The sequence below is a fragment of the Leopardus geoffroyi genome, chromosome D4, assembly GCF_018350155.1.
Source record: "Leopardus geoffroyi isolate Oge1 chromosome D4, O.geoffroyi_Oge1_pat1.0, whole genome shotgun sequence".
NCBI classification, from domain to species: domain Eukaryota; kingdom Metazoa; phylum Chordata; class Mammalia; order Carnivora; family Felidae; genus Leopardus; species Leopardus geoffroyi.
The window spans coordinates 50345929-50370581 of record NC_059342.1 but is presented as its reverse complement, the minus strand read 5'-3'; the positions used below and the strand labels follow the sequence as shown (position 1 = coordinate 50370581).

The following is a 24653-nucleotide window of genomic DNA, read 5'->3' as shown; positions in this document are numbered from 1 at the left end:
CTGAAGAAAAAAAACAAAAACAAGTTCCCTCTTCTTATGGAGCTTTCTTACAGTCTGGGAGGGCTCATGGATCAGAAAAAAAAGTAAATAAATAATTGCTCATTGGCATGTGTACTGTGAAAAAAACAAACAAGTATAGAATTGAATGGAGAGATGTTAAAGAAGGAAGCCTCTCTGATGAGGGTTTCAGTTTTGTTTGGTTTATTAAAGCTGACACCAAGATGGACCTAGTCATGGGAGCAAGGAATGAGAAGAGTTGAAATGAAAGAGATCTGTAGATGGTAGGAGGATCAAGCATAGACACCCTGGATTAAGAAAGAGGCAAGTTCCTGTGTGCGGGAGGGAATGAGCTGTGAGGTCAGGAGCCAGAAGTTGGCTGGAGCCACATGCTATGGTGAGAGTGCTTCTAGAAAGAGTGTAAGTAGAAGCCTTCAATGCGTTTCAGGCAGGGAGCAGCATGATTTGATTGACCTGTTGAGAAATACTGCTAGCTGCTGGTGGAGATTAGATTGCAAAGGGATAAATGTGGAAGTAGATCTGTTTGGAGGCTTTTGTTGTAGCGCAGCCAGTACATGATGGTAGACAGACTAGAAACGTTATAGAGCAAACTCCTATATTGAATTGGACGAGATAATCTCTGAAGGTCTCTTTTAATTCTAACATTCTGTGATATTCCGAACCACTTAGTAATGCTAATACATAAATTTATGTGTATTTGAGTGTAATTACTGATTAAGCTTATCTCTTTAAAATTGAGTTCAGTAGAAGCACGTACCCAGCAGGATATAATCGTTGCAGTCAGAAGTAACTAAAGGATGGCTGCTGTAATAGTTGAGTCTTGTCATTAAACTTTACATATTTTGTAGGACTATGCTAGGTCCTAGAGTTTTTGCATTCATCAGAACTTCAGGGATTGTAGGCTGAAGTCATCTATTTGAAAAGTGTTGTGCTTTTTTCTTTTTAACTCATGTTGTGTTTTTGGTTTTGTTTTCAAAATCATTCATGAATTTATTCAGCTAACACTGATTGAGAGCCAGCGTTGTGTCACATACAGGAATAGATAGTGGGTAATGATGAAATAAGACTGTTTTACCTCTCATTTCCAACTGTTCAGAGTAGGGCATTTTATAGTCCCTGGGTGATGAGTCTCTTCCACATCCCAACTGAAGTGTCTAACGTACCCTTACTGTTATAAAGTGTCCTCAAGGCTGACATCCTGACAATTTGTATGTCAATTTGTATTTGTATGACAATTTGTATGTCAAATTGTGTGACAATTTGTATGGTATATTAATAAATGTAATGAAGTGCTGTAAATGTTTGTAGCCAGATAGGACATGAAAATTGTTTTCCCATGTACATTGTTGATAGAATTCTGGATCAAGGTAGTTAGTGTACAGATGGATTGGGAATAATGGAATTTAATTTAGTTTTAGGGAAGCAAAATAGTTCTCTTCCAAGGTGCACTAAACCAGATACCTTGTCTTTCACAAAAGCCCATTGAAAACCCAGAGGCTCTCTCAACCTTCTGAAGACCTTTCAGAATGGAGACATTATTCTTTGATTGTACATTGAACTGTACCAGTCAACATGTGATTGTTTCAGACTGCTTCAGGCCTCCCTAAGCCCACTTCAAGTTAAACTGGATTTCTCATCTGTCATGGACTATTGTTTTACCTTTGGAAAACTACCCACATTTGAAAGATGCAACTTCACATTTAATATGGTGTGTTAACTCTTGCCTGTCCATGCCAAGGGTTAAATGATTTCTCCTTCCTGTAAACACTCAGCACTTTGTGTCCAAAGTCAATAGTTCTATGGAGTTTGTTAAGAAATCAGAGACATTCCCTTCCCAACCCCCATTTCCTTTTCTTGGAGTTAAAATTGTTATCTCTTTTAACTGCTTATTTTTGTATGTTACTTCCATGTGTATGTGTAAAGTGCTTGATTGCTATTTTTATTTTTTTAATATTTTAGGCATTTTCTATTCTTGCTGCAGAATATTGGACTTTAGCTCTCCCCCACCTTATGCATCTTTTCTATGCTCCGCCCCTTATAGTTGAACTTAATTTAGATGAAATCAGTATAATTTTTAAGTTTTTGTTTACTTATTTGAGAGCGAGAGTGCGCACAGCATGTATGGGCAGGGAGGAGCAAAGAGAGAATTCCAGGCAGGCTCCATGCCTTATGTGGGACTTGAACTCACAGAACATTTGACCTGAGCTGAAACCAAGAGTCCGCAGCTTAATGGATTGTGCCACCCAGACACCCCTAGACGAAATCAGTATTTTATGACTGCACAGGCTCTACTTACACTGCTGTGGAATAAACTAAGATAACTCTTCCTCAAAAGTTTTATGATCTCCCTGTAGCTAATGAGTATCCTGTTTGGGGCTTTCATTCACTTCATTTTTTATGTATTTCTCACAAATTCAACTTCATATTCTTTGCTAGTTGTCTAAATCTCTTCTCAAGACCTGTAGACATACTGCATATTTTACAGTTTCATCTTCCTGGGGGTGAAAACTTTCTGACCTGGTCTGTCTGCCCCTGGGGCACACAGATCCTGAGATCTCCCTTCATTGTGTTCTTCACAGTTTCTTCTTTTGGGCCTCTTGTGTTGGATCTGTTATCTGTATCATTTTACTTTCTTAGTTTTCTTCCTTGATGCCTTTTTGGAGCATATCCTCCAGGAGCTTCCTGAAATGCAGTACACTGATGATAAATGTATTAAGATAGTGAAAGTCTGAAAATGATTTTTTTCTGCCTTGCTACTTGAATAATAATTTAAATGTTTGTAGCACTGTAATTCCCAAATAATTTTCCTTCAGAATTAAGAAGCTATTGCTCCATTGTATTCTAGCCTCCAATGTGTATTTTTTTTTTTAATGTTTATTTTTTTTTTATTTGAGAGAGCACCAGCAGGTGAGGGGGGAGGGGCAAATGGAGAGGAAGAGAGAGAATCCCAAGCAGGAGCCCACCAACACAGGTCTTGGTCCTACAATCCTGGGATCATGTCCTGAGTCAGACATTCAACTGACTGAGCCACCCAGGTGCCCCAGCCTTTACTGTTAAATTTCACAAGTCTGAAGCCATTCTGTTTCTTGAGCTATTATTTTTTTTCTCTTTGGAAGGCAGTCTGTATTTAGGCACCCCTAAAAAGTTTTAAAAAACAACAAAATAAAGTGGACAAGTTAAAAAAAAGCTACTGCCAAATACCTTCCTTTGAAGATTTTTCATATGATTCATCTTGCAACTGATTCTGAAGATTTTCAATAGTGTTCCTTTTCCTAATTCCTACCTTTCTTGGTCCCCATTTCTAGAGGTACATAGTGCTGCTAATATTCTTCAGCTTTTTAGGGATTCATTGGTAGATTGGTCCTCTACTTTCCCTGATGCCTACTTAGAACTCAGTTTTCTCAGGGTGTCTGGGTGGCTGAGTTGGTTACATGTCCGACTCTTGGTTTCAGTTTAGGTCATGATCTCAGGGTTGGTGAGTTCAAGCCCTGCGTCAGGCTCAGTGCGGATAGCAAGGAACCTCCTTGGGATTCTCTCTCCCTCTCTCTCTGCCCCTCCCCTGCTATTGCACTCTTTCTCTCAAAATAAATAAATAAACATTAAAACCCTCAATTTTCTCAGGTATTCTATATCCTTTATTATTTTTCAATCAGCTTTGAGTGTTCAAAGTTGTGTTCCTGTTTCTTTTTCTTCTTATTCTCCCTGGCCTTGTGGGTTTATGCCTTTCTTCGAAATGTGTATGGATGTGTGTTTATCTTGAAGTCTTATCTCTTCGTGTGCACTTGTCCTGTCTCCTACGACATTGCAAACTTTTTAATTTAGCTTGAATCGGGGATATAATTCTTTATATTCCTCTCAGGAGTTAACTTACTGCCTTCCACATAGTACATTGTAATGTGTTGTTTGACTGGTATATAAGGCAGTGATGCTGAGTGATGTGTGTAACAAATTGATAATCTTTCTAAACGCAAGGCAGTTATTAGTATGCTGTGTCCCTAGAGCATTCATTTATATATCCCTGTATTCCATTAGTTTGCATATTGAGAATGATTGGTACTCTAGCGATTTAGATATATATACTCTACTAATGGGTATTAAGTTAGTGTTTCATAGTATGAAAATATCCTCACTGTGTTTGAGACTTATTGATAGTGTACTTCATTATCTTAATTGTATGAATGTTTCACTTCACCAGGGATTTCTGAGGGTAACAGTCACAGATGAATAGAAATGAAGACGGAGCGTGAGAAAAAGCCACTTGCGATACTTGTTTCCCTCCCTTTCCTTCCTTATTCTTTCCGTTAATTAATATACTCTTATCAATGAAACGCTAATTAAACTTTTTCTTTTTTTTTTTTTTTTTTTCAACGTTTATTCATTTTTTTTGGGACAGAGAGAGACAGAGCATGAACGGGGGAGGGGCAGAGAGAGAGGGAGACACAGAATCGGAAACAGGCTCCAGGCTCTGAGCCATCAGCCCAGAGCCCGACGCGGGGCTCGAACTCACGGACCGCGAGATCGTGACCTGGCTGAAGTCGGACGCTTAACCGACTGCGCCACCCAGGCGCCCCTAATTAAACTTTTTCTAATCTGATGTGAATCTCAGTAGTAGCTAATAAAATTAGGTATTTAATATTTAAGTTAAAATAATAGATTCTTGGGGCACCTGGCTGGGTCACTCAGGAGAGCATGCAACTCTTGATCTCAGGGTTGTGAGTTTGTGTGTAGAAATTACTTAAAAACCAAACAAAACAAAACCAATAGATTCTTAAGGTAGCAGACACTCTAACGTTCAACCTGTATACTAAAAGAAAATGAGTACTTTGATACTCATGTCCTATGGTAAGTCAGGGGACAAATGTGTATCTTATTCATTACAATGTCTTTCCAGTCCTAACAGGGGCTTTACAGAAATGCACTGTATGAGTGGCCACTCCAATTTTGTATCTTGTGTATGCATCATACCTTCAAGTGATATGTACCCTCATGGACTAATCGCCACTGGAGGAAATGACCACAATATTTGTATTTTCTCACTGGAAAGTCCAGCACCACTTTATATACTAAAAGGTCACAAAAATACTGGTGAGTATAATGCTTTGATTTTTTTCTATTTGAAGAAGTTTCATCCTTTTGAAAATAAAATTCATATATCTGCATTCCATACTATTAATTATGTTTGTTTTACCTATGGCTATGACTTGATAGTGAAAACCTTTTAGGATCATCGTTCTGTAAATTCTATTCCAGAGTTATTGTTATCATCAGTAAAGGTTGACATGCTTATATATGTAAATAATACAGTGTTCTGTTATAAAAGGAAGAAGCTGTATAATTTTAATACACCTTGTGGTTTTCGTTTTCAACTATTTTGTGCAAGGAATTAATTTACTCAGGAAGACTAAGAGTATTTTTTCATCTTATGGTTGTTATATCTGTATTTATGCAGTAAATTGAAGACCCAGAACAAATGTGTTTAGGACCTTGGTATCACAACTGAAGACTATTTAATACTTTTTAATATTGTTTTCTATGGTTTACGTATATTTCTGATTATCTGATATTCCTGGATTTGTGTGTGGTTTAATAGCTCTTTATTATAAAATGATATGCTTAATCAATGCAGTGTGTATACCTATTTTTTTTATGTATCTGGATCTGTAAGCAAGTAGTATGCCTCATAAACACTTGAAAATTCCTTTGAAAAATTTTGTAAAATGAATTGTGTGTATATATGTGAAATCTTTAATCCTGAGTGATACAGACTTTTTTTTAACTTCATTGAGGAACTCTTGAAATGTATACAATGGTAGAGATACAGTATTTTGTAATGAGTTATGTATAAATATATGTATTTAAAGGAATGACGATCTTTTCCACCGGTGTATTTACATAGCTTCAAGGATTATCAACACATGGCCTATCTTCTTTCATCTCCCCAGTCTTTTACAATGTTATTTTAAAGGAAATTTCCAATATACTGTTTCATTTGTAAATACTTTAATATGTAACTCTAAAACAGGGTTTGGCAAACTTTTCTGTAAAGGGCCAGATAGTAAATATTTTAGGCTTTGCAGGCCATCTGGTCACTTTTACAACTATTCAAGTCTGCCGATGTATACAAAAGTAGCCATTGACAATAAAATGAATGAGCCTATCTGTATTTCAATAAACAGCTATTTATGGACACTGAAATTTGAATGTCAAAATTTTCACATATCAGGAAATATCTTTTAATTTTTCCCCCCAGTTACTTAAAAATGTAAAAACAATTCTTAGTTTGTGCAGTATACAAAAACAGGTGGCCCACAGGCCATAGTTGACTGATCCCTCTAAAAGATATATTTTTTTTAATCGTCATTACACCTAAAACAAAACAAAACCTAATTGCTTATTATCAAATATCCGAGGAAGGTTCAAATTATACCCAATTGTTTCTTAAATGTTTTTTTACAGTTTGCTTGAACTGTGACCCAGCTAAGGTCCGTATGTCTTTTAATCTATGGGTTACTTTCCCCCTTCCCCCCCTCCCTATTTGAAACCAGCTTATTTAACCTGTAGGATTTCCTACTGCCTGAACTTTGCTGATTAAAGCCTCATTGTTTCCCTTAACATGTTCCTCAATCCCCTATATGTCTTAGGAGGTATTAGATCTAGAAACTTAATCAGATTCAGGCTCAAGTTCTTGGCAAGTACCTGTTATAGGTAGTATTGTGTACTTTCTGTTGTAGCACATTAAGAAGCACTTAATAACTCTTTGTGATGTAAATTAGTGGGTTCAAATGTTGATCACTTATGCATTATAAAATTACTAGCTGTCTTGTATGTAATGGTTTTTAGCATGTAGTGATGAGCACACACAGATCCAGTATTTCATTAAGATTTGAAAAATCATTATACTCTAACTCTACCTTTTTTTTTTTTTGCCTTTAATAGCTAGCATTTTTTTACTATATAATTTTCTGACATTGCTTTTTTTCCCCCCCTGTCAATTCGTTGGTTATGTGTGAGACTTTTGTACAGGGAAGATAGGATAAATGCTTGCCATGTCTCCTCTCCTACCTCTTTTACCAAGTTTCAGAATGAGTTAGCTTCCTGTTTCTTTTTCATTCTCAAATTGTCCCATATTTGGCCATATTGGAAACCTCTTTAAATTGGCCCCTGTGGCCTTTTGATAAGACCTTTAGCAGTTTTCTTTGCTTTTGGTACTATAGAATGTTACAGGTTCACTTTATGTATACCTTGTTCTAGACCTGGAATCAGCTATTTCTCCAAGAAGCCCCGTGTTTTTTGCTTTTGTTTTTTTAGTGGGAAATAATAACTGGAAACCTGAGTTTTGGTTGTAATGGTGCTCAACAGGATTTTTTAACTTAATGTTGCTTTATAATTCTATAAAACATAAATAGTTTCAAAGGAAAAACAACTCACCAAGATATATTCAAAGAAGTCTAGATTCATTCCGTATTGGCTTCTTGCACCGTCCCTTTCCTTATATTTATTAACTTTGTTCTTTTTAAAAATAATAGAGCAGATATGGATGTAGATTTATATTGCCCCTTTCTTAGGTAAAAGGTAACATACCGTATGCAATTTTCTGCCCTTCCTATTTTTGCTTGATAACATTACCACTTTGGAGATCTCTTTATTATACTATATAGAAGCCTTCTCCATTCGTGTTTACGATGGCATTATAATTCATTGTTTAGCTAGCTGTACTATGACTATTCTAGCTTATTTAGTGAGTCCCCTATTGATGGACATCTGAGTTTTCAATCTTTTGCTTGTACAGATAGTACCATAATAAATGGCTCCGTGCCTCTGTCATTTTGTTAGTTTGGAAATGTCATTTAGGCATAATACTCATTTCTGGATCAAAAGGTAAATGGATATGTAATTTTGTTAGGTATTTCTGAGTCGCTTGATTAGGTGTTGTAACTTGTTTTTTTTTTCATTTCAAGCAGCAACATGAGTCCCTGTTTCCCTTACCAATGGTGTATGTTATCAGATTTTTAGATTGTTGCCAAAATAATAAATGAAAAGTGATGTTTTAGTATAGGAGAAATTTGCATCTCTGTTATTATGGAGGGGGACATCTTCATAGAAGGAAGGGATTTTTACCCTTTTTTTCCTGTGAACTATATTAAAAATTGCCCATTTAATATTGGGTTACTGGCCATTTTTGAAGCCCTTGATTAGAGTTATTAACCCTTTCATACAAATTACAAATTTTTTCCCATTTTGTTAACTTTTTTTACTTTGTACATTTTTCTTTTGTAATGCAAAAGTCAATTTTTATATAATCTTATTTGTCTTGATTTTTTAAGGTATCATATGATCTCATAGAAATCTATGTAAAAATACTGCTTCAATTTTGGAGGGTATTTTTTCTGCCTGATTCATTTCTACTTTGTTATAAGGTAATCTTTTGTTATTTTGTTAGTTTCCTTGGTGGTTTAGAGGCCAAATGTCATGTGCTTTTTTTTTTCCTGGCATACCATACATACCATGTTAGTGAGTATAGCTGAAAAAATTAATGATTGACATTCTTATGTCATTTTTGTTCAGCTTTCTAGACCGTTTTATTTTCTAAATAGTAAAGTAGTACTATTCTTTAGTTGATATTATACATATAACACTTCCCCATTTCATTATAACTTGTGATTCTAGGTAATTTTATGTTGCATTATTTGGTATCGTGGGCTTTTTTCCCCTACCTATTCAAAGCTAAATGCTTTCTTATACTTATTGAAAGAGATTTATTTTTTTTATTCATTATTTCTGCTTGATCTTGAAAGAAATTTTAAAAAAAAGAAATTTTCTGTGCTTTCTGAAACGTTTCTCTTGAATTATATGTTACACTGATCTCTGAGAGAATATGAAGAGCTTTCCCAATTACAACTATCAAGGAGAAACATTTAAAAAAAGAAAATTGGAATTGGTAGCTAAATCTCCTTATGAGAGAACCTCCTGTACCCAAAGATTTAAAAACTGGAACTTATTTTCTAAATCCAGCTTGATTCGCTATTATCCATTAGGAAATATGGTGTAAGTTTTTGGAGGTAAGTTATTATTATCTGGAAAATGAGGTTATCCAAAAGAAAAAATTTTTCACAAATTAACCATATCCTGAAAACTTAGGGTTTTCTGTTTTTGGACTTATACATGAATAATTTATTAATATAAGCATCAAATGTTGAATTTACTGCCTTTTTGAGCATTTGAGTTTAAAGAACAACTGATGATACATAACCTTTTTTTTTCTTTTAATGTTTATTTATTTTTGAGAGGGAGGGAGACAGAGTGCAGGTGGGAGAGGGGCAGAGAGAGAGGGAGACACAGAATCTGAAGCAGGCTCCAGGCTCTGAGCTGTCAGCACAGAGCCCGTCGTGGGGCTCGAACTCACCAACCGTAGATCATGATCTGAGCCGAAGTTGGACACTTAACCGACTGAGCCACCCAGGCGCCCCATGATACATAAGCTTTAAGTTGATTTTTAAAAATTTATAATAATTTGAAAAGCAACTTTTCATATGAATGGAAAAAATTCAGTTTGACTTCTGTATTCAAATACAGTAATTGTATTTTTATTTGTGTAGTAATCTCTTTCAATCTTTGTCCCTATGACTAAGAATGGGTAATAGATCCACAGAAGATATTTTCTATTCTAATTGCCAAGACTATTTCCTGACTATCTAGTTGTTTTTTTTTTTTTTTTTTTTCATTTTAAAGATTAAAATCCTTTCATTTCTCTGAACTTTAGTTTCCTCATCTGTTAAATAGGAATAACAATAGCGTTTAGTTCCTGGAGTTCTTGTGGAGTGTAATGCACTTTTTACAGTGTCTGGCACATGGTAAGGACCCTGTATCTCCTAGTTGTTATTGCTAAAGGTTTCTGCTTCTTTGCAGAAGCCCAACACCAGCACCTGTTCGCAGCTTTATATTTTACATACTAATTTTCTCTTCCTTTTGCCCTACTTTATTTTCCACTTATTTTTAATTTTTACCTTATTATTATGTATATATTTATGAAAATCACAATTTTTTCTGGAACAGAGTAGGTAACAAAATTTGGGGAATGTTTGTTTGAAAATAGTCAATGCATATGTAGTTTTTAAATTATATTCTTATCTAAGAAAAAAATTTTTCCTAAAGTTAATGGCCCCTTTTTTTCCATTTCCATAATTTTCTGAGTAACTGTAGCTGATATTTTACAAGTGTTGCAGGAAGTCTCCTAAATGCCTATTACATTTTTTAAATATTCTAACATAATGAGTGAGAACAGGTTACGGTATAGTAACAAACACTTCCCTGATCTCAGTGGCATGACACAAAAGTCCTTCTCACTCACCGTACATATTCATCATGGATTAGTGAGGGGAATCTGCTCATCAGAGTCTCTCAGGGACCCAGGCTGATGGGGGCTTTCTCTCTACCTGTGCTGCAGTGGTTGGTTGCAGCAGTGACAGGGCAATGTGATTAATAATGCACTGACTGTTAAAAGCATATACCTGAAAGTGTCAGCCACCATTCAGACTCTTGACTAATGCATGGATCATTTGGCTGTGCCTAATGTCATGCACTAAAAGGGCGAGCCACCAACCACAGTCTGCCTCTGGTTATCAGTTATTCAGCTTGCTCTCCCTTGTGCAGGCAGAACATACCCACTTCTCTCTCCATGTCAGACAAGCCAAAGTTACACTTGCAACCACAAGCCCAAAGTTAAGAATCCCTGGGTGACAGGTGGTATTTTAAACATCAGGGAGGTGATGCTCAGGTGTTCCGACATCAAGTCCCAATATAGTTCTTAAAGTCAGAGGTGTGTGGGCTACAAACATACGTTCCCTGTCATCCATTCACCCAGTATACAGTTGTGGAGCTGTAGGGTAATCAGAGCAAACACTGCCATTCAGGAGAAGGAACAGTGCAAGACAATGGTTCCTAATATGTAGTCATTCTGACATCTAGACGGGTGTCTGTTTTCAAGGACCTGCCTGCTCGGAGAGTGGAGAGATTTTTGTGATCTGTTCCCGTTGGTCTCTAAAAGGGGTTTCCCCAGTACATTATTCTTCGTAGCTCCACTTTGGCCCTCTGGCATACTCTTTCCTTTCTGTTACTCTCCTTGGTCACCTTGATATATACCCTCCTTGGAGACGCAATATTCTCAGCTCTCCTTCTGCCTATGGGAGTTGGGTGCACAGGGTCATTTTTGTCTTGAAAGGTCATAGACTTTATATTTTTAGTTCTTGGCAATGCAACTCTCTTGGTAGTCTTATTACTTATTTGATTCCAGTCAGACCTCTGTGTCAGTAGCCATACCCTCAACTGTAGACTGGATTTGCTGTATTTCTCCCCCTCTCTCCTTTCCTCTTTTCCTACCTGCCTTTTTAGATTTTACTACTGAAGCTTTGAGCCTATCCGACCTCAGTGGGAAACCTGCATGCTCAGATTCTTTTCCCTGAGCCATTTGCCCAGTTGAAGGCATTTATTTTCATGGTTAACAACCTAATTTGCTTTGCTTTGAATATACTTAAAATCCATTTAGACAGGGAGTTTGGGTGGCTCACTTGGTTGAGTGCCTGACTTCGGCTCAGGTTATGATCTCGCATTTGTGGGTTTGAACCCTGCGTTGGGCCCTGTACTGACAGCTCAGAGCCTGGAGCCTGCTTCCGAGTCTATATCTCCCTCTCTCTCTGCCCCTCCCCTGCTCATGCTCTTGTCTCTCTCTGTCTCTCAAAAAATAAAATAAAGATGTTAAAAAAAAGTAAAGAAATTTTGGCACTGTGCATGCTAGCCACGTTTTTTATTTGTCCCTGTTGCATGACTGAGTTTCAGTTGTCCTTTGCAGCTAAAACACCTTCTCAGGTTCATATTTTATCATTTGGGGTTGGGAAGCAATTGGCTTCAGTTTCTGAACTCCATTCCTTTTTGACAACCAGCCACTTCTTTATCTCATTGCATTCTTTTATTTATTTATTTATTTATTTATTTATTTATTTATTTATTTAGAGAGCATGTGTGTGTATGTGTGCGCGCGTGTATGCATGCACACACATGAGCAAGAGAGAGGGAGAAAGAGGATCCCAAGCAGGCTCCACATTTTCAGCACAGAACCTGATGCGGGGCTCAACCCCACAAACTTTAAGATCATGATCTGAGCCGAGTTCAAGAGTCGGACGCTGACTGAGCCACCCAGGTGCCCCTCATTCTGTTCTTTTCGTACTTAGTCAGATGTAGCTGATAGTAACTGACAGCTTATCACTGCAGTACCATTTTCCATCCTCTTTCTTTAGAGCTACAAGTTTATTATGTCTTCGATTTTTGCCGGCTGCAGTTTTACAAAATGTTCCACTGCATAAGGATTACCAAACTTCCATTCTCTGTTACAATGTCCTCCCCACCAGCTGCCCATTAAGCTAATGCCATTTTTAGATTTTTTGTTTTAGCAGTGTCTCATTTGTGCTACCGATTTTTGAATCAGGTAGGCTAGTTGACATTGTGGTAACAGACAACTCCGGAATTTCAGGAGTTTGGCACAATAAAAGTTTGCTTTGCTTCTTACAGATCTAGTGCAGTACAGCAGGGGCTCTGTTCCTCATAATCACTCAGGGATCTGGGATGACAGAGGTTTCATCTCATGTGCTTTCAGAGACAGTGGAGCAGTGGGAGGGAACACGGCTTAACTATGCACCTGTCCTTAAAGCTTCTCCTGTTAAATAACATTTCCCTCATTTTTCAATGCCAGAACAAGTCATGTGGCTTGCCTAAAGCCAAAAGAACTGGAGAAGTTCAATATTACTATTTGTTGAGAAGATAAAGAGCAGAAAATATTTGATGAATATCACTAATGGCTACCATGCACACCACAATATTTACCTGTTCTATGTTTTTCCTGGAAACTTTCCTCTTCAAGTCTACTGTTGGATTGATGCTCTGGGCTGATGTGAACACTGGATTCCCCTTTGACAATAGATTTCCTAGAGAGAATTCCCATATTTTTGTCATTCTTTTTTTTTTAATGTTCATTTATTTTTGAGACACACAAAGACACAGCATGAGCGGGAGAGGGAGACACAGAATCGGAAGCAGGCTCCAGGCTCTGAGCTGTCACCACAAAGTCCAATGCAGGGCTCAAACTCGTCAACCACGAGATCATGACCTGAGTGGAAGTCAGATGCTCAACAGACTGAGCTACCCCTGTGCCCCTATTTTTGTCCTTCTTAACTTACTTTTTCATTTTGGTGTATTAAGCTTCTTAAGAAAGCTGTTACAGGGACTAAATGTATTTTATATTTGTATATTAGAAAATGTCTTTATCCTTACATTTGATTGTTAATTTGGGTGGATATAAAATCCTGTATTAAAACCATTTAATCTCTGAATTTTGAAGGCATTTCTCTATTGCCTTTTAGTGTATTGTGTTAACTGAAAAGTTTGATGCTGTTCTCATTTCCCATCTTCTCTGTGGGACACGTGCCTGGTCCTTGTAAGCTTTTAGGATCTTCTCTATTTCTGATGTTAGAAAATATTTCACAGTGCATCTCTGTCTCTGCTTTTGAAAGTGACTTTCATTTGGCTCTTTTGTGGGTTCATTCAATCCAGACATTCATGTTCTTCACTTTTGGGAATGTTTCTTGTACTATTCTTTGTCTTATCTGTCCTGCCCCCCCCCCATTTTTTTTTTCTTTCTGGAATCCCTATTTGTTGGATATTGAACATTGTGAAATTATTTTCTAACTTTTTAAACTTTTTTATTTTTTGAGTCTGTCTCTTTGGTCTAATTCTCAGGAGAGACTTTTTTTTTCTAGTGCTATTTGATTTTGGTTTGATTCTTCTACTTTTAGTTTTTATTTTTCTTGTTCTCTCAATAGGTCTTCTTATGTAATATCTTACCTATTTGCAAATATTATGTGACTATTAAAGTTTTATGGGGTTTTTGTTTGTTTGTTTGTTTTTTGGCTTCCTGAAATTAGGTTTGTTTCTTCTGGCCTGCCTAACCCTTTGCCTTTTATTTTTGTGTTGCTTTGTTTGGATTTTTCTCTTTCCCTTTGGAGACTTTTATAAAATGGTTGTCGATATTAAACTGGCTGCTCATATTTAAGAATAAGGTATAAAGAAGTTGAAAATTTTTTAGCTAATGTACATGAAGCTTGGTGATTGGTGGGCTTCATTAGAAGGTGATCTGGAGGTGGTCTGACCTTTTAGGTGGGAAATCCTCTCACATTTCCTTATCTGAAGTTCTTTAGCATTATTAAGTCTTCTAGAGCAGAATTCTCCTCCCTCTTGCCTGGGCAGTGGGGAATATATGCCTGTCTGCTGGTATTGTGGGAGAAAGGAACGGCATACTACCACATTTCAGGATGTAGATTTTCCATTTATTTCCCTTGTGTTTCACAGGGCTTCTTATTCCAGACTTTTATTTTACCTGACTGCCTGAATCTGTAAACTGTGCTTCAGTTCCTCCAGAGAATAAACCTCCCAATGCCTGCAGCTGGTGAGGATGTACTTTCCTGACACTGGAGGCTGCTTGGAGAGATCTAGCATTTCAAGTTCTCTGCCTAGCTCCATTCTCCACCGAACCTAGTGGCTGGACATTGAGTCTCATAAGAGTTCCTTGGGGGAGTCGCTCAATTCTTATCTCCCTCTCTGGGTGTTTAACCTCCTTCATTTTGCTATGTCAGTGACAGTGTTTTCTGTCTTCTTTGTCCTTGTAGATTAATACCATTATAGCTTTACTGTGAACAATCTGCCATTTTTAATCAGAACTGTATCTTTTTGAGGGGGCCTGGCTGGCTCAGTCTGTTAAGCATTCAACTCTTGATATCAAGCTCAGATCATGATCTCATTGTTTGAGAGTTCTAGCCCCACAACAGGCTCTGGGCTGGTGGTGCAGAGCCTGCTTGGGATTCTGTCTCTCCTTCTCTCTGCCCTTCCCCTGCTTATGTGTATACATGCGTGCTCTCTCTCTCTTTCTCTCTCTCTCAAAATAAATAAATAAACTTTAAAAAAAAGGAACTCTGTCTTTTTTCTGTGTTTTTAAATAAATAATTCTTCACATGTTTGATTTTTAGCTTGCATGATTTTACATTAAGATAATAAGATATTTAATTACCTATTCTGTTATTGTTGAACATTTAGCTGAACTCTACTGGGTTTTTTCTTCTTTTTTTTTTTGTCATTTTAACTAAATATCTATATAAACAGCATTTCAAAATCACTTGCATTATCTTTCTATTTAGTTTTTTATAACCAGAAGGCCTTGTGCAACCCCTTTGATCCTGCTCCCTCACTTTACAGATAAGGAATGTGAGTTATCCCATGGTCAGACAATTCCTAAGTGGCACAGCTAGGCCTTGCACCCAGGCATTCTGGCTTAGCATCCCTGCTCTTGACCATTGCACTCTACATCTCCATGGAATTAACCCTTAACTGGCCAAGTTACTGTTAGTTCACAAAGTGTTTTTAAAATTGCAATGCTTTAATAACTAGCAAGGTCGAACATTTTTCTATATGACAATGTGTTAACTAATGCCTTGTTTCCCTTTAGTTTGTAGTCTTTCATCTGGAAAATTTGGGACATTACTTAGTGGCTCATGGGATACCACTGCTAAAGTGTGGCTGAATGACAAGTGCATGATGACCTTACAGGTACAGTAGTAGTTCTGTGTGAATGTTCTAGATAATAATTAAATATGATCATTCTGTGGCAACTTAATTTAATTCCCATTTAACTCACAGGGTCATACAGCCGCAGTATGGGCGGTAAAGATCTTACCTGAACAGGGCTTAATGTTAACTGGATCAGCAGACAAGACTATTAAGCTGTGGAAAGCTGGAAGATGCGAGAGGACTTTTTCAGGTAAGATCGGAGTAGACAACTTTTATAATAAATCTCTTCATATTCACTCAGATGGTGTTTTCTCAAAAGTTTAGAAGCTTGAAAATGGTATTCAAAAACCATCAGTGTATAGTATAGAACATTGGGGTAAATGTAACTTTCTGACAATATTTAAAATCTTTTTAAAAGATATAATGAAACTTCTCATAAAACATCCAGATGTGGACTAATACATGGCCACTTGAACTTATAACATGGTTTGCAATTGTTTTTGGCTGTCATTTTAACAAGTTTAGCCTGAAACTTCCAAGCATAAGCCTGGTGACTTGATGGTGGCTCAGTATTGTTAACTTTATATATGGAGGAAAGCAGCATGAGTATTTTATGAGTACTGAAGTACATTATTCAGTAATAACAAATTTAAACGTATGTTGTGGTTTTAGGGGGGTAGTCTTTTTGACCCTTACCTATTAAATAGCTCCTACACTGAGGCATATGCTAATACTACTATTGATGATTTATTTGTGGTGCACTTAAATTTTTTTTTAAGTTGTGTTCATTTAAGTAATATCTACATCTAGCATGGGACTCCAACTCCTGACCCACAATCCAGAGTCACATGCTGTTTGTCTGACTGAGCCAGCCAGGCACCCCTTTGGTATAAATTTTTACGTTGTTTTTCTTCTCTTTTATTTTCTCTTTTGAAGTTGATCACTATTCTGGATAATACTGCAAGAAGTCCCTTATGAAGATAAAACTATTTGTAGATGGACGAGTTATAACTAAGCATCCCTATGTTACATACAATATATGTTATCAAGTTGTCATTAATCCTTGATAGCTAATCTAAATCAGCAAATACTGAGCATGGGAAATTTTTTAAGTTTTTGTTTATTTGAGAGAGAGCAGGTACATGTGCACTTGAGGGAGGGAAGAAAGAGAGAGAGAGAGGAAGAGAGAGAGAATCCCAAGCAGGCTCCATGCTGTCAGCTCAGAGCCCAATGCGGAGCTCAGTCACACAAACCATAGATCGTGACCTGAGCCAAAATCAAGAGGAGGTTGCTTAGGCAACTGAGCCACTCAGGCACCCCAAGCATGGGAAATTCTTTGATTCCTGATCTCCTTTATTAGAGAATATTCTGTCCTTGAAAAAAAATGTAGTATCTTCTGTACTGCCTCAAGTAATATTGAAAGAAATTGAATTTTATGAAGGTTTAAAAAACATTTTACATCCTTTGATTAATGGAATATAGATGTTTTTCCAAGTACATAATTAAGAATATAATATAAGGAGTTTATTCCATAAAATCTTTCCTTTAAAAAATCATTGAGGGGTGCCTGGGTGGCTCAGTCGGTTGAGTATCTGACTTCAGCTCAGGTCATGATCTCGCGGTCTGTGAGTTCAAGCCCTGCATCGGGCTCTATGCTGACAGCCTGGAGCCTGCTTCGGATTCTGTGTCTCCCTCTCTCTCTGCCCCTCCCCCGCTCATGCTCTGTCTCTCTCTCTCTCTGTCAAAAATAAATAAAACATTAAAAAAAATTTTTAAAAAAATCATTGAGACGCCTGTGTGGCTCAGTCAGTTGAGTATCCAACTCTTGATTTCAGCTCACAACCTGAATAAATAAAAATGAAAAATCAATCATTAATATTTACTGTATAATTTCAATGCCTGCATTTGTATATATTATGAACTATTTCTATTAACAAAGCAGGATGTTTGGTTTTATATTTGTTTTTTGGTTAAATCAGAGGGGAGAAGTTAGGATTTGTTGAATCAAAACAACTAGGATTATGAGGCAGGAAACATGAATCTTGTAGCTTTTCCATTAGTTGTGTGGTCCCAGATAAATTAATCTCTCTCAGCATATTCTAAAGTTTACTTTTTATGTTGGTTTTTATTTCAAAGTCTTAAATAACTGATCTTTTATAATTTAACTTCTCTTCATTTTTTTTTTTTTTTGTTGTTTTGGGATTTTATTTTTAAAGATTTTTTTTTTTATTTTTAAAGATTTTATTTTTTATTTTTTAAAATTTACATCCAAATTAGTTAGTGTATAGTGCAACAATGATTTCAGGAGTAGATTCCTTAGTGCCCCTTACCCATTTAGCCCATCCCCCCTCCCACACAACCCCTCCAGTAACCCTCAGTTTGTTCTCCATATTTATGAGTCTCTTCTGTTTTGTCCCCCTCCCTGTTTTTATATTCTTTTTGTTTCCCTTTCCTTATGTTCATCTGTTTTGTCTCTTGAAGTCCTCGTATGAGTGAAGTCATATGATTTGTGTCTTTCTCTGACTAATTTCACTTAGCATAATACCCTCCAGTTCCATCCATGTAGTTGCAAATGGCAAGATTTCATTCTTTTTGATTGCCAAGTAATACTCCATTATATATATATATATATATATATATATATATATATATATATATATACACACACACATACACACACCACATCTTCTTTATCCATACATCCATCAATGGACATTTAGGCTCTTTCCATACTTTGGCTATTGTGGATAGTGCTGCTATAAACATGGGGTGCATGTGTCCCTTCAAAACAGCGCACCTGTATCCCGTGGATAAATCCCTAGTAGTGCAATTGCTGGGTCGTAGGATAGTTCTATTTTTAGTTTTTTGAGGAACCTCCATACTGTTTTCCAGAGTGGCTGCACCAGCTTGCATTCCCATTAACTTCTCTTAATTTTTTTAGTACTTTATAAATACTAGTCGCAGTTTTATGTGGTAAGAAATTTAGAGGCCATAACTTTTTGTCATATTTGAATATTTTATATGCTATGATACTTGCCAATTATTGTTATTGAGGATGAAAAATTGAAAATGAATTGCCAGGTAAAAATGAAGAAATGTTGGGATTAGAATCTTATTTCTGGAGAGTTGTAGAAAATAATTTGGTGAAGATAGTGTAAAATAACTTCCAGAGACCGGTAATAAAAAATATTGCCAAATCTGAAATACAAAGTTTGGTTACCAGGCTTTTTTACAGAAAAAAAATGAATTGCTCTGCCTTGCAAATCAGTTATTACTATTCACTGATATGTTTTATTTATTTGTTTATTTAGGGAGGACACAAGTGAGCCAGGGACAGAGAGAGAGAGAGAGAGAGAGAGAAGTGGGGCTCATGTTTTACATGAAGCGGGGCTTATGCTCACCTGAAGCGGGGCTCAAGCTCATCTGAAGGGGGTCTTGAGCTCACCCAATTTGGGACTCATACTGTGAGATCGTGACCTGAGCTGAAGTCAGGTGCTTAACAACTGAGCCACCCAGGCACCCTGATGTGTTTTATAATGTTAGTTAAATACATAGATCCATCAGTCAAATCATCCATCTTATTGGTTCATATTATTTTTCTTTTCATATAGGGCATGAAGACTGTGTACGAGGTTTAGCAATTTTGAGTGAAACAGAATTTCTTTCCTGTGCAAATGATGCTAGTATTAGAAGGTGGCAAATCACTGGCGAGTGTCTTGAAGTATATTATGGACATACCAACTATATTTATAGCATATCTGTTTTTCCAAATTGTAAAGGTAAGATTAGCATATATCATGTATTTAAAATTCTGTATTGAACCTTGTTCCATCCCATTCTTGAGGTGGGGGTAGGAGGGCTCATTACCGAAATCAGTTTACTAACTGTACTTGAATAATTTAGTAGCTATGTTTCATAAGGATCTTCTTGTAAAGGAAGAAATTGTGTGATCATCTTTATATCAATTCACACTAGATGGTTAATGTCAAATAGTTTTGGGTATTTGAGGAAACACTTTGTATAATTTATTGGTGCAAAGTGCATAATATGTAAGGTGTGGAATGTAGAAATTATGATTTTTGAAGTTTTTGTGGTATAAGTAACAAATAAATAAAATGTAAAACTATAATTTTAAAATATTTTGGGTTTAAAAAAGTCATTATGCCTCCCTAGAAAGGTGATATTTATAAATGTACTTAATTTTATTTGTTCAAACTAGTTTTTCCTATATTGATTTTAGATTTTGTGACAACGGCAGAAGACAGATCTCTGAGAATCTGGAAACGTGGGGAATGTGCCCAGACAATCCGACTTCCAGCTCAGTCTATATGGTGCTGCTGTGTCCTAGCCAATGGTGACATTGTGGTTGGTGCGAGGTATTTATATTCTAGTCAGTCAATAAATATCATGTGTCTAGGCCTTTGGTAGGTGTTAAGAGTGCACTGAGATAAGCCATAAGGAACTTTAGGTGAATTGGGAGACATTTCAGTACATTTCTGTACTGAAAAAACAGCATTAGGCATAAGAGCTTTTATACATTAATGGTACATAATACAGTACAAAAGTATTGCTCTGCCAGTTGTGCAGTCAGAACGTCGAATGCAAAAGAAACTGGAGAAGGTAGAGATTAGTGTGGGAAACCTTTATGAAGAAGAGGAAATTTGAATTGAATGTTGAAAAATAATGAGAAAGAAGGGAAATGAGAATTTCTGTCAAAAAAAAAAAAAAAACAACAACAGTGTAAGTAAAGGTGTGGCAGGACCAGGAAAGTGATTTGTGGGGCAGATGAAGGAAAGTGGTGGAAGACTCATGCTAGGGAATAGTGGGGGATACTGGTAAGGTGGTAAAGGCAGTAGGGTGGAGCATAACCGTGGACAGCCTTGAATGCCAGGTATCTTTTAGAGTCTGTGCTTGGAGTAAAGGGTTGTAGCTACTGAAGTGACATGAATAGAGCATAACCTGTGAATTATTAACTATGTAGGTTGGATTTAACTAGTGGTGATGGCAGGAAAGCAACTTGGAAAGCAGTTCCGGTAGTAGGGGTGTGATGTTATGAAATACTGTCCCCACGGTGCCAATGGACAAGAGGCCAAAATAATAGATATCGCAAAGGAAAGATTGTCAAAAGGAGGATAAATGAAAACTGTAAAGCTTCAAGCTTTTGGTGATTGCATTCATATAATGGGGAAAGTGGGAGAATTGGTTAGGTGCAGAAGATGACAACCTCAGTTTTAGATTTCTGAGGTCCGAGTGGTGATGAACCACCCTCGAGCCGGTGGATCTGGCATGGAAGGCAGAAAAGAAAGAAAGGAAAACCTCTAAGGGGTGGTGGGTCTAATAAAGCGGAGGTAGTTTACATTTTGGCTGGGTCAAGGGTTGATTTGTTGATTTAATTATTTTCCCCCTAAGCATATTTAAAGTTAAAGAAAATAAACAATTTGAAAGGGTAAAGTTCCTGTCAGTCAAAGGTTACATAAGAAACAAAGTTCTCTGTAGAACAGGGCAGGATTAGTGCATTTGAAGGTGGCCAACTTGCCTCTTACCCAAGAATTTAGAAATGGTGGAAGTGAAGTCATGTGCCAAGACTAGAGGTTGGGATTGCCATCTAGTCTAAGGTGAGGCTTTTTTTTCTTGAGTGAGATTACATTGCTGGTTAGGGGCATAGGAAACACAGACTGTGTTTCCCAAATGAACAGATACTGAGCATCTGCTATTTTCTAAGCTTTATGTTGGTTAGTTGAGCCCTTTGTAAATAAAATAACCCACTACCCTTCTTTATACTCTTGTATCTATGTAATATTGACTTAAATTGTATGTTATAGCTCCAGATTTTTATGATGGTAAATATCTAACTTGGAATTCAAAATTGTGTTAGATACATATTTCTCTGTCTTTTCTCAGTGACTTTTCCCTTAAATAATCTTTTTCTACCCTATAGATGGCTTTAGAAAGCAGCATAGGATAGTATGTGAAGTCAGCAGAGTGCTCTCTCTACTCAGCCATAAATACATAGTAATGTTTCTCATATTCACAAATACAGATTATTTTTGCTTTGGATCATTCAGGTGGGATAATGTTAATACAATATGGCAGTGACTTCAGATCACTTTGTTTTTCCTTATAGTGATGGTATTATTAGAGTGTTTACAGAATCAGAGGATCGGACAGCAAGTGCTGAGGAAATCAAGGCTTTTGAAAAAGAACTCTCTCAGGCAACCATTGATTCTAAAACCGGTGATTTAGGGGACATTAATGCTGAGCAGCTTCCTGGGAGGGAACATCTGAATGAACCTGGTAAATATTTCAGTGTATATAGTAGTAAAAAATACTACCCTGTTTGCCTTTGGGAATAATTAGAATGATAAGAAAAACAAGTTTGTTTTGCTAGTCATTAAGTGTTATTCTCATTGCCAGATAGGGATTTTTTAGAACTTTTACACTTAACCATTATGAGAAACCATATTCTTGCTTCTTTCTGTGTCACATTTTGAGCTTAACTCCTTAAAGAAGAATCTTCGTTTTTGTTTTAAATCCATCTCCTGATACCTAACTTGTATATAATAGGTACACAAAAGTCACTTCTTTAATACCTTTTGGTTGATTGGGTTCCCTGAGACACACTGTATAGACTAAAAATAAAAATGAGTTCAAAGACAGCAGTGTCTCCTTAATGAGTTGGGGATCATTTGAGTTTAAACCAGAGGACAGTAGTTATTTCAAATGAAATCTTGTGTTTGATATATCCCTGATCCATTATATCATTGGTTCTTAGAACCTGGTACATGGACCCCTGGGAATATTGAGATTCCTTCAGGATGTCCTTAAGGTCCAACTAATTTAATAATACTAAGCTGTTATTTGACTTTTCCACTATGTTAACATGGTCTGTGTTAACTTATGGTCCAAAAGCAATGCTGGTTAAAACAAACAAACAAACAAACAAACAAACAAACACAGGCTTCTTAGTACACAAATCAAGGCAGTGACACCAGACTGTTCTGGTAGTTATTGTGCTCTTCACTGGCATGCAGTTGTAGTTAAAAAAAAATGAAAACCATTTGCCCATAAAAATGTGCTTGAGGAAGCATTAACAATTAATTTACTACCTCTCGAGGCTTTATTACATGTCTGTTTTAATATTCTGGTTGACAAAATGTCAACACATAAAGTACTCCCGAGTACCATGGTGTCTCTGGGATAAGTACAAACATTCATTTGCATTGCGGGCTGAACTTTTCATGGAGTGCCATATTTATTCATAGAAGAAGTAACTATGGTTATTTAAACTTGGGTTTAGGCAAGACTTTTTTTGAAAATTAGCAAAATGACCATGTCACTTTAAGGAAAACAGCTGACAGTATTTATTGCCAAAGATGAAATTCAAAACTCTCAAATGAATATTGAAATTTTGGAAAATTTGTATTTATTACCAGGAGCTTGTAAGATAGACCAGTGCATTTTAGTATTTAATAGAGCCTGAAAAATGCATTGATGGTTGCAGATTCTAAATTGTAACCTTTAAAGACCTACTACTTTGTAGAATATTCACATTTTTCTGAAAAAGCTGTTAAACTAGTCTTTTCTTTTTCAACTATGTTATCTGTGTAAGGTTGGATTTTCTTTATATACTTGAAATAGAACAACAGATTACAACAGATTGAATGCAGAGGCAGGTATGATAATCCAGCTGTCTTCTATTAAGAGAGACAATAAAGAGATTTATAAATACAAAACAATGTCAGTCTTCTCAGTAAGTTTCTAAAGCTATTCTTATTTTTCATATTATTTATTCAATATGTAATAGATCTATTATTGTTTTCCATTAAGTGAGTTTTTTTTACTCTTTATTTTTAATTTCAAATCCAATAAGTCAATTCATATAACCTACATTAAAAAAAGTTCTTTGGGCTTCTGAGTAACTTTCATGACTATTATAAGGAGATCTTAAAATCAGAAGTTTGAGAACTAATGTATCGTATTGTCATGTTTTTAATATTCTTACAATTCTTTGCAAAAATGTAGTCTTTTTGTCACTGTATACACACACACACACACACACACACACACACATATTCAGTAAGTATTTCCTAAGTGCCCAATGTGTGCCAGGCATTGTTCTAAGCTTTGGGGAATACAGCAAATATAAAAGGTTACAAATATCTCTGTTCTTACAAATTTATACTCTATAGGAGACACATAATTAAAAAGTAAATAAGTAAATATATAAGTATGTCAGATAGTGATAAGTACTATGGGAAACAAAGCAGGAGTTGGGTGTTTTGTAATTTTAAATACAGTGTTCAGGAAATATATAATATTTGGTATAGCATTAGTTGCTATTATAGATAAACTAAAATCTCACTGACTTAATACAAGAGTTTATTTGTTGCACATTCAAAGTTCACCTGATGACATGGTATATTAGGTATGTTTGGGGAATTTTTATCTGTTTCTGGGGTTTGTTTGTTTTATTTTAGAGAGTGTGCACATGAGCAGAGGAGAGGAGCAGAGGGGAAAGAGAGAATCTTAAGTAGCCTCCACACTCTGTGGGAACCCAATGCAGGACTTGATCCCATGACCCTGGGGTCGTGACCTGAGCCAAAATCAAGAGTTGGTTGCTCAACCAACTGAGCCACCCACACACCCCATCTTGAGCATGTTTGTAGAGCAGTTTTTCTCCTTGTGGTCATTTGGGGATGGAAACCACCATCACCATGTAGCTTCCAAGGGCTTCTTGGGTAGAGACATTCAGCCATCAGACAGAATAAAAGGGGAGGTTAGAGGAAGATCGACTAGGCCTAGAACTGGCACATAGCACACCCATTCAGATTCCACACACCATTTCTCAGTAAGTGGCATCTAGACACTGCACCTGGCTGTAGCCACAGCTACATCTCTACCCTATGGAGTAGGGTTGTGAATCTCTGGAGGACAGCTGCCTATTTCTGCCACTGAAGGCTTTGCTGAGAATGTGACATTCAAGTAAAGTTCTTAAGGAGGCAAGGGAGTAAATCCTGCCAACATCTGTG

The 24653-nt window shown here is 36.6% G+C and overlaps 1 protein-coding gene across 3 annotated transcripts in view; it reads left to right on the top strand.

Annotated features, from left to right (window-relative positions):
- Positions 1–24653, top strand: part of PLAA (phospholipase A2 activating protein) — a 41727-nt gene that overhangs the window by 1491 nt on the left and 15583 nt on the right. For all 3 annotated transcript variants that reach the window (XM_045467327.1, XM_045467330.1, XM_045467328.1), the window contains exons 2-7: positions 4910–5103; positions 15563–15663; positions 15754–15874; positions 19236–19403; positions 19865–20000; positions 21749–21918. In XM_045467327.1, coding sequence (XP_045323283.1) covers positions 4910–5103; positions 15563–15663; positions 15754–15874; positions 19236–19403; positions 19865–20000; positions 21749–21918 — 890 coding nt within the window. The remainder of the gene's footprint in view (positions 1–4909; positions 5104–15562; positions 15664–15753; positions 15875–19235; positions 19404–19864; positions 20001–21748; positions 21919–24653) is intronic.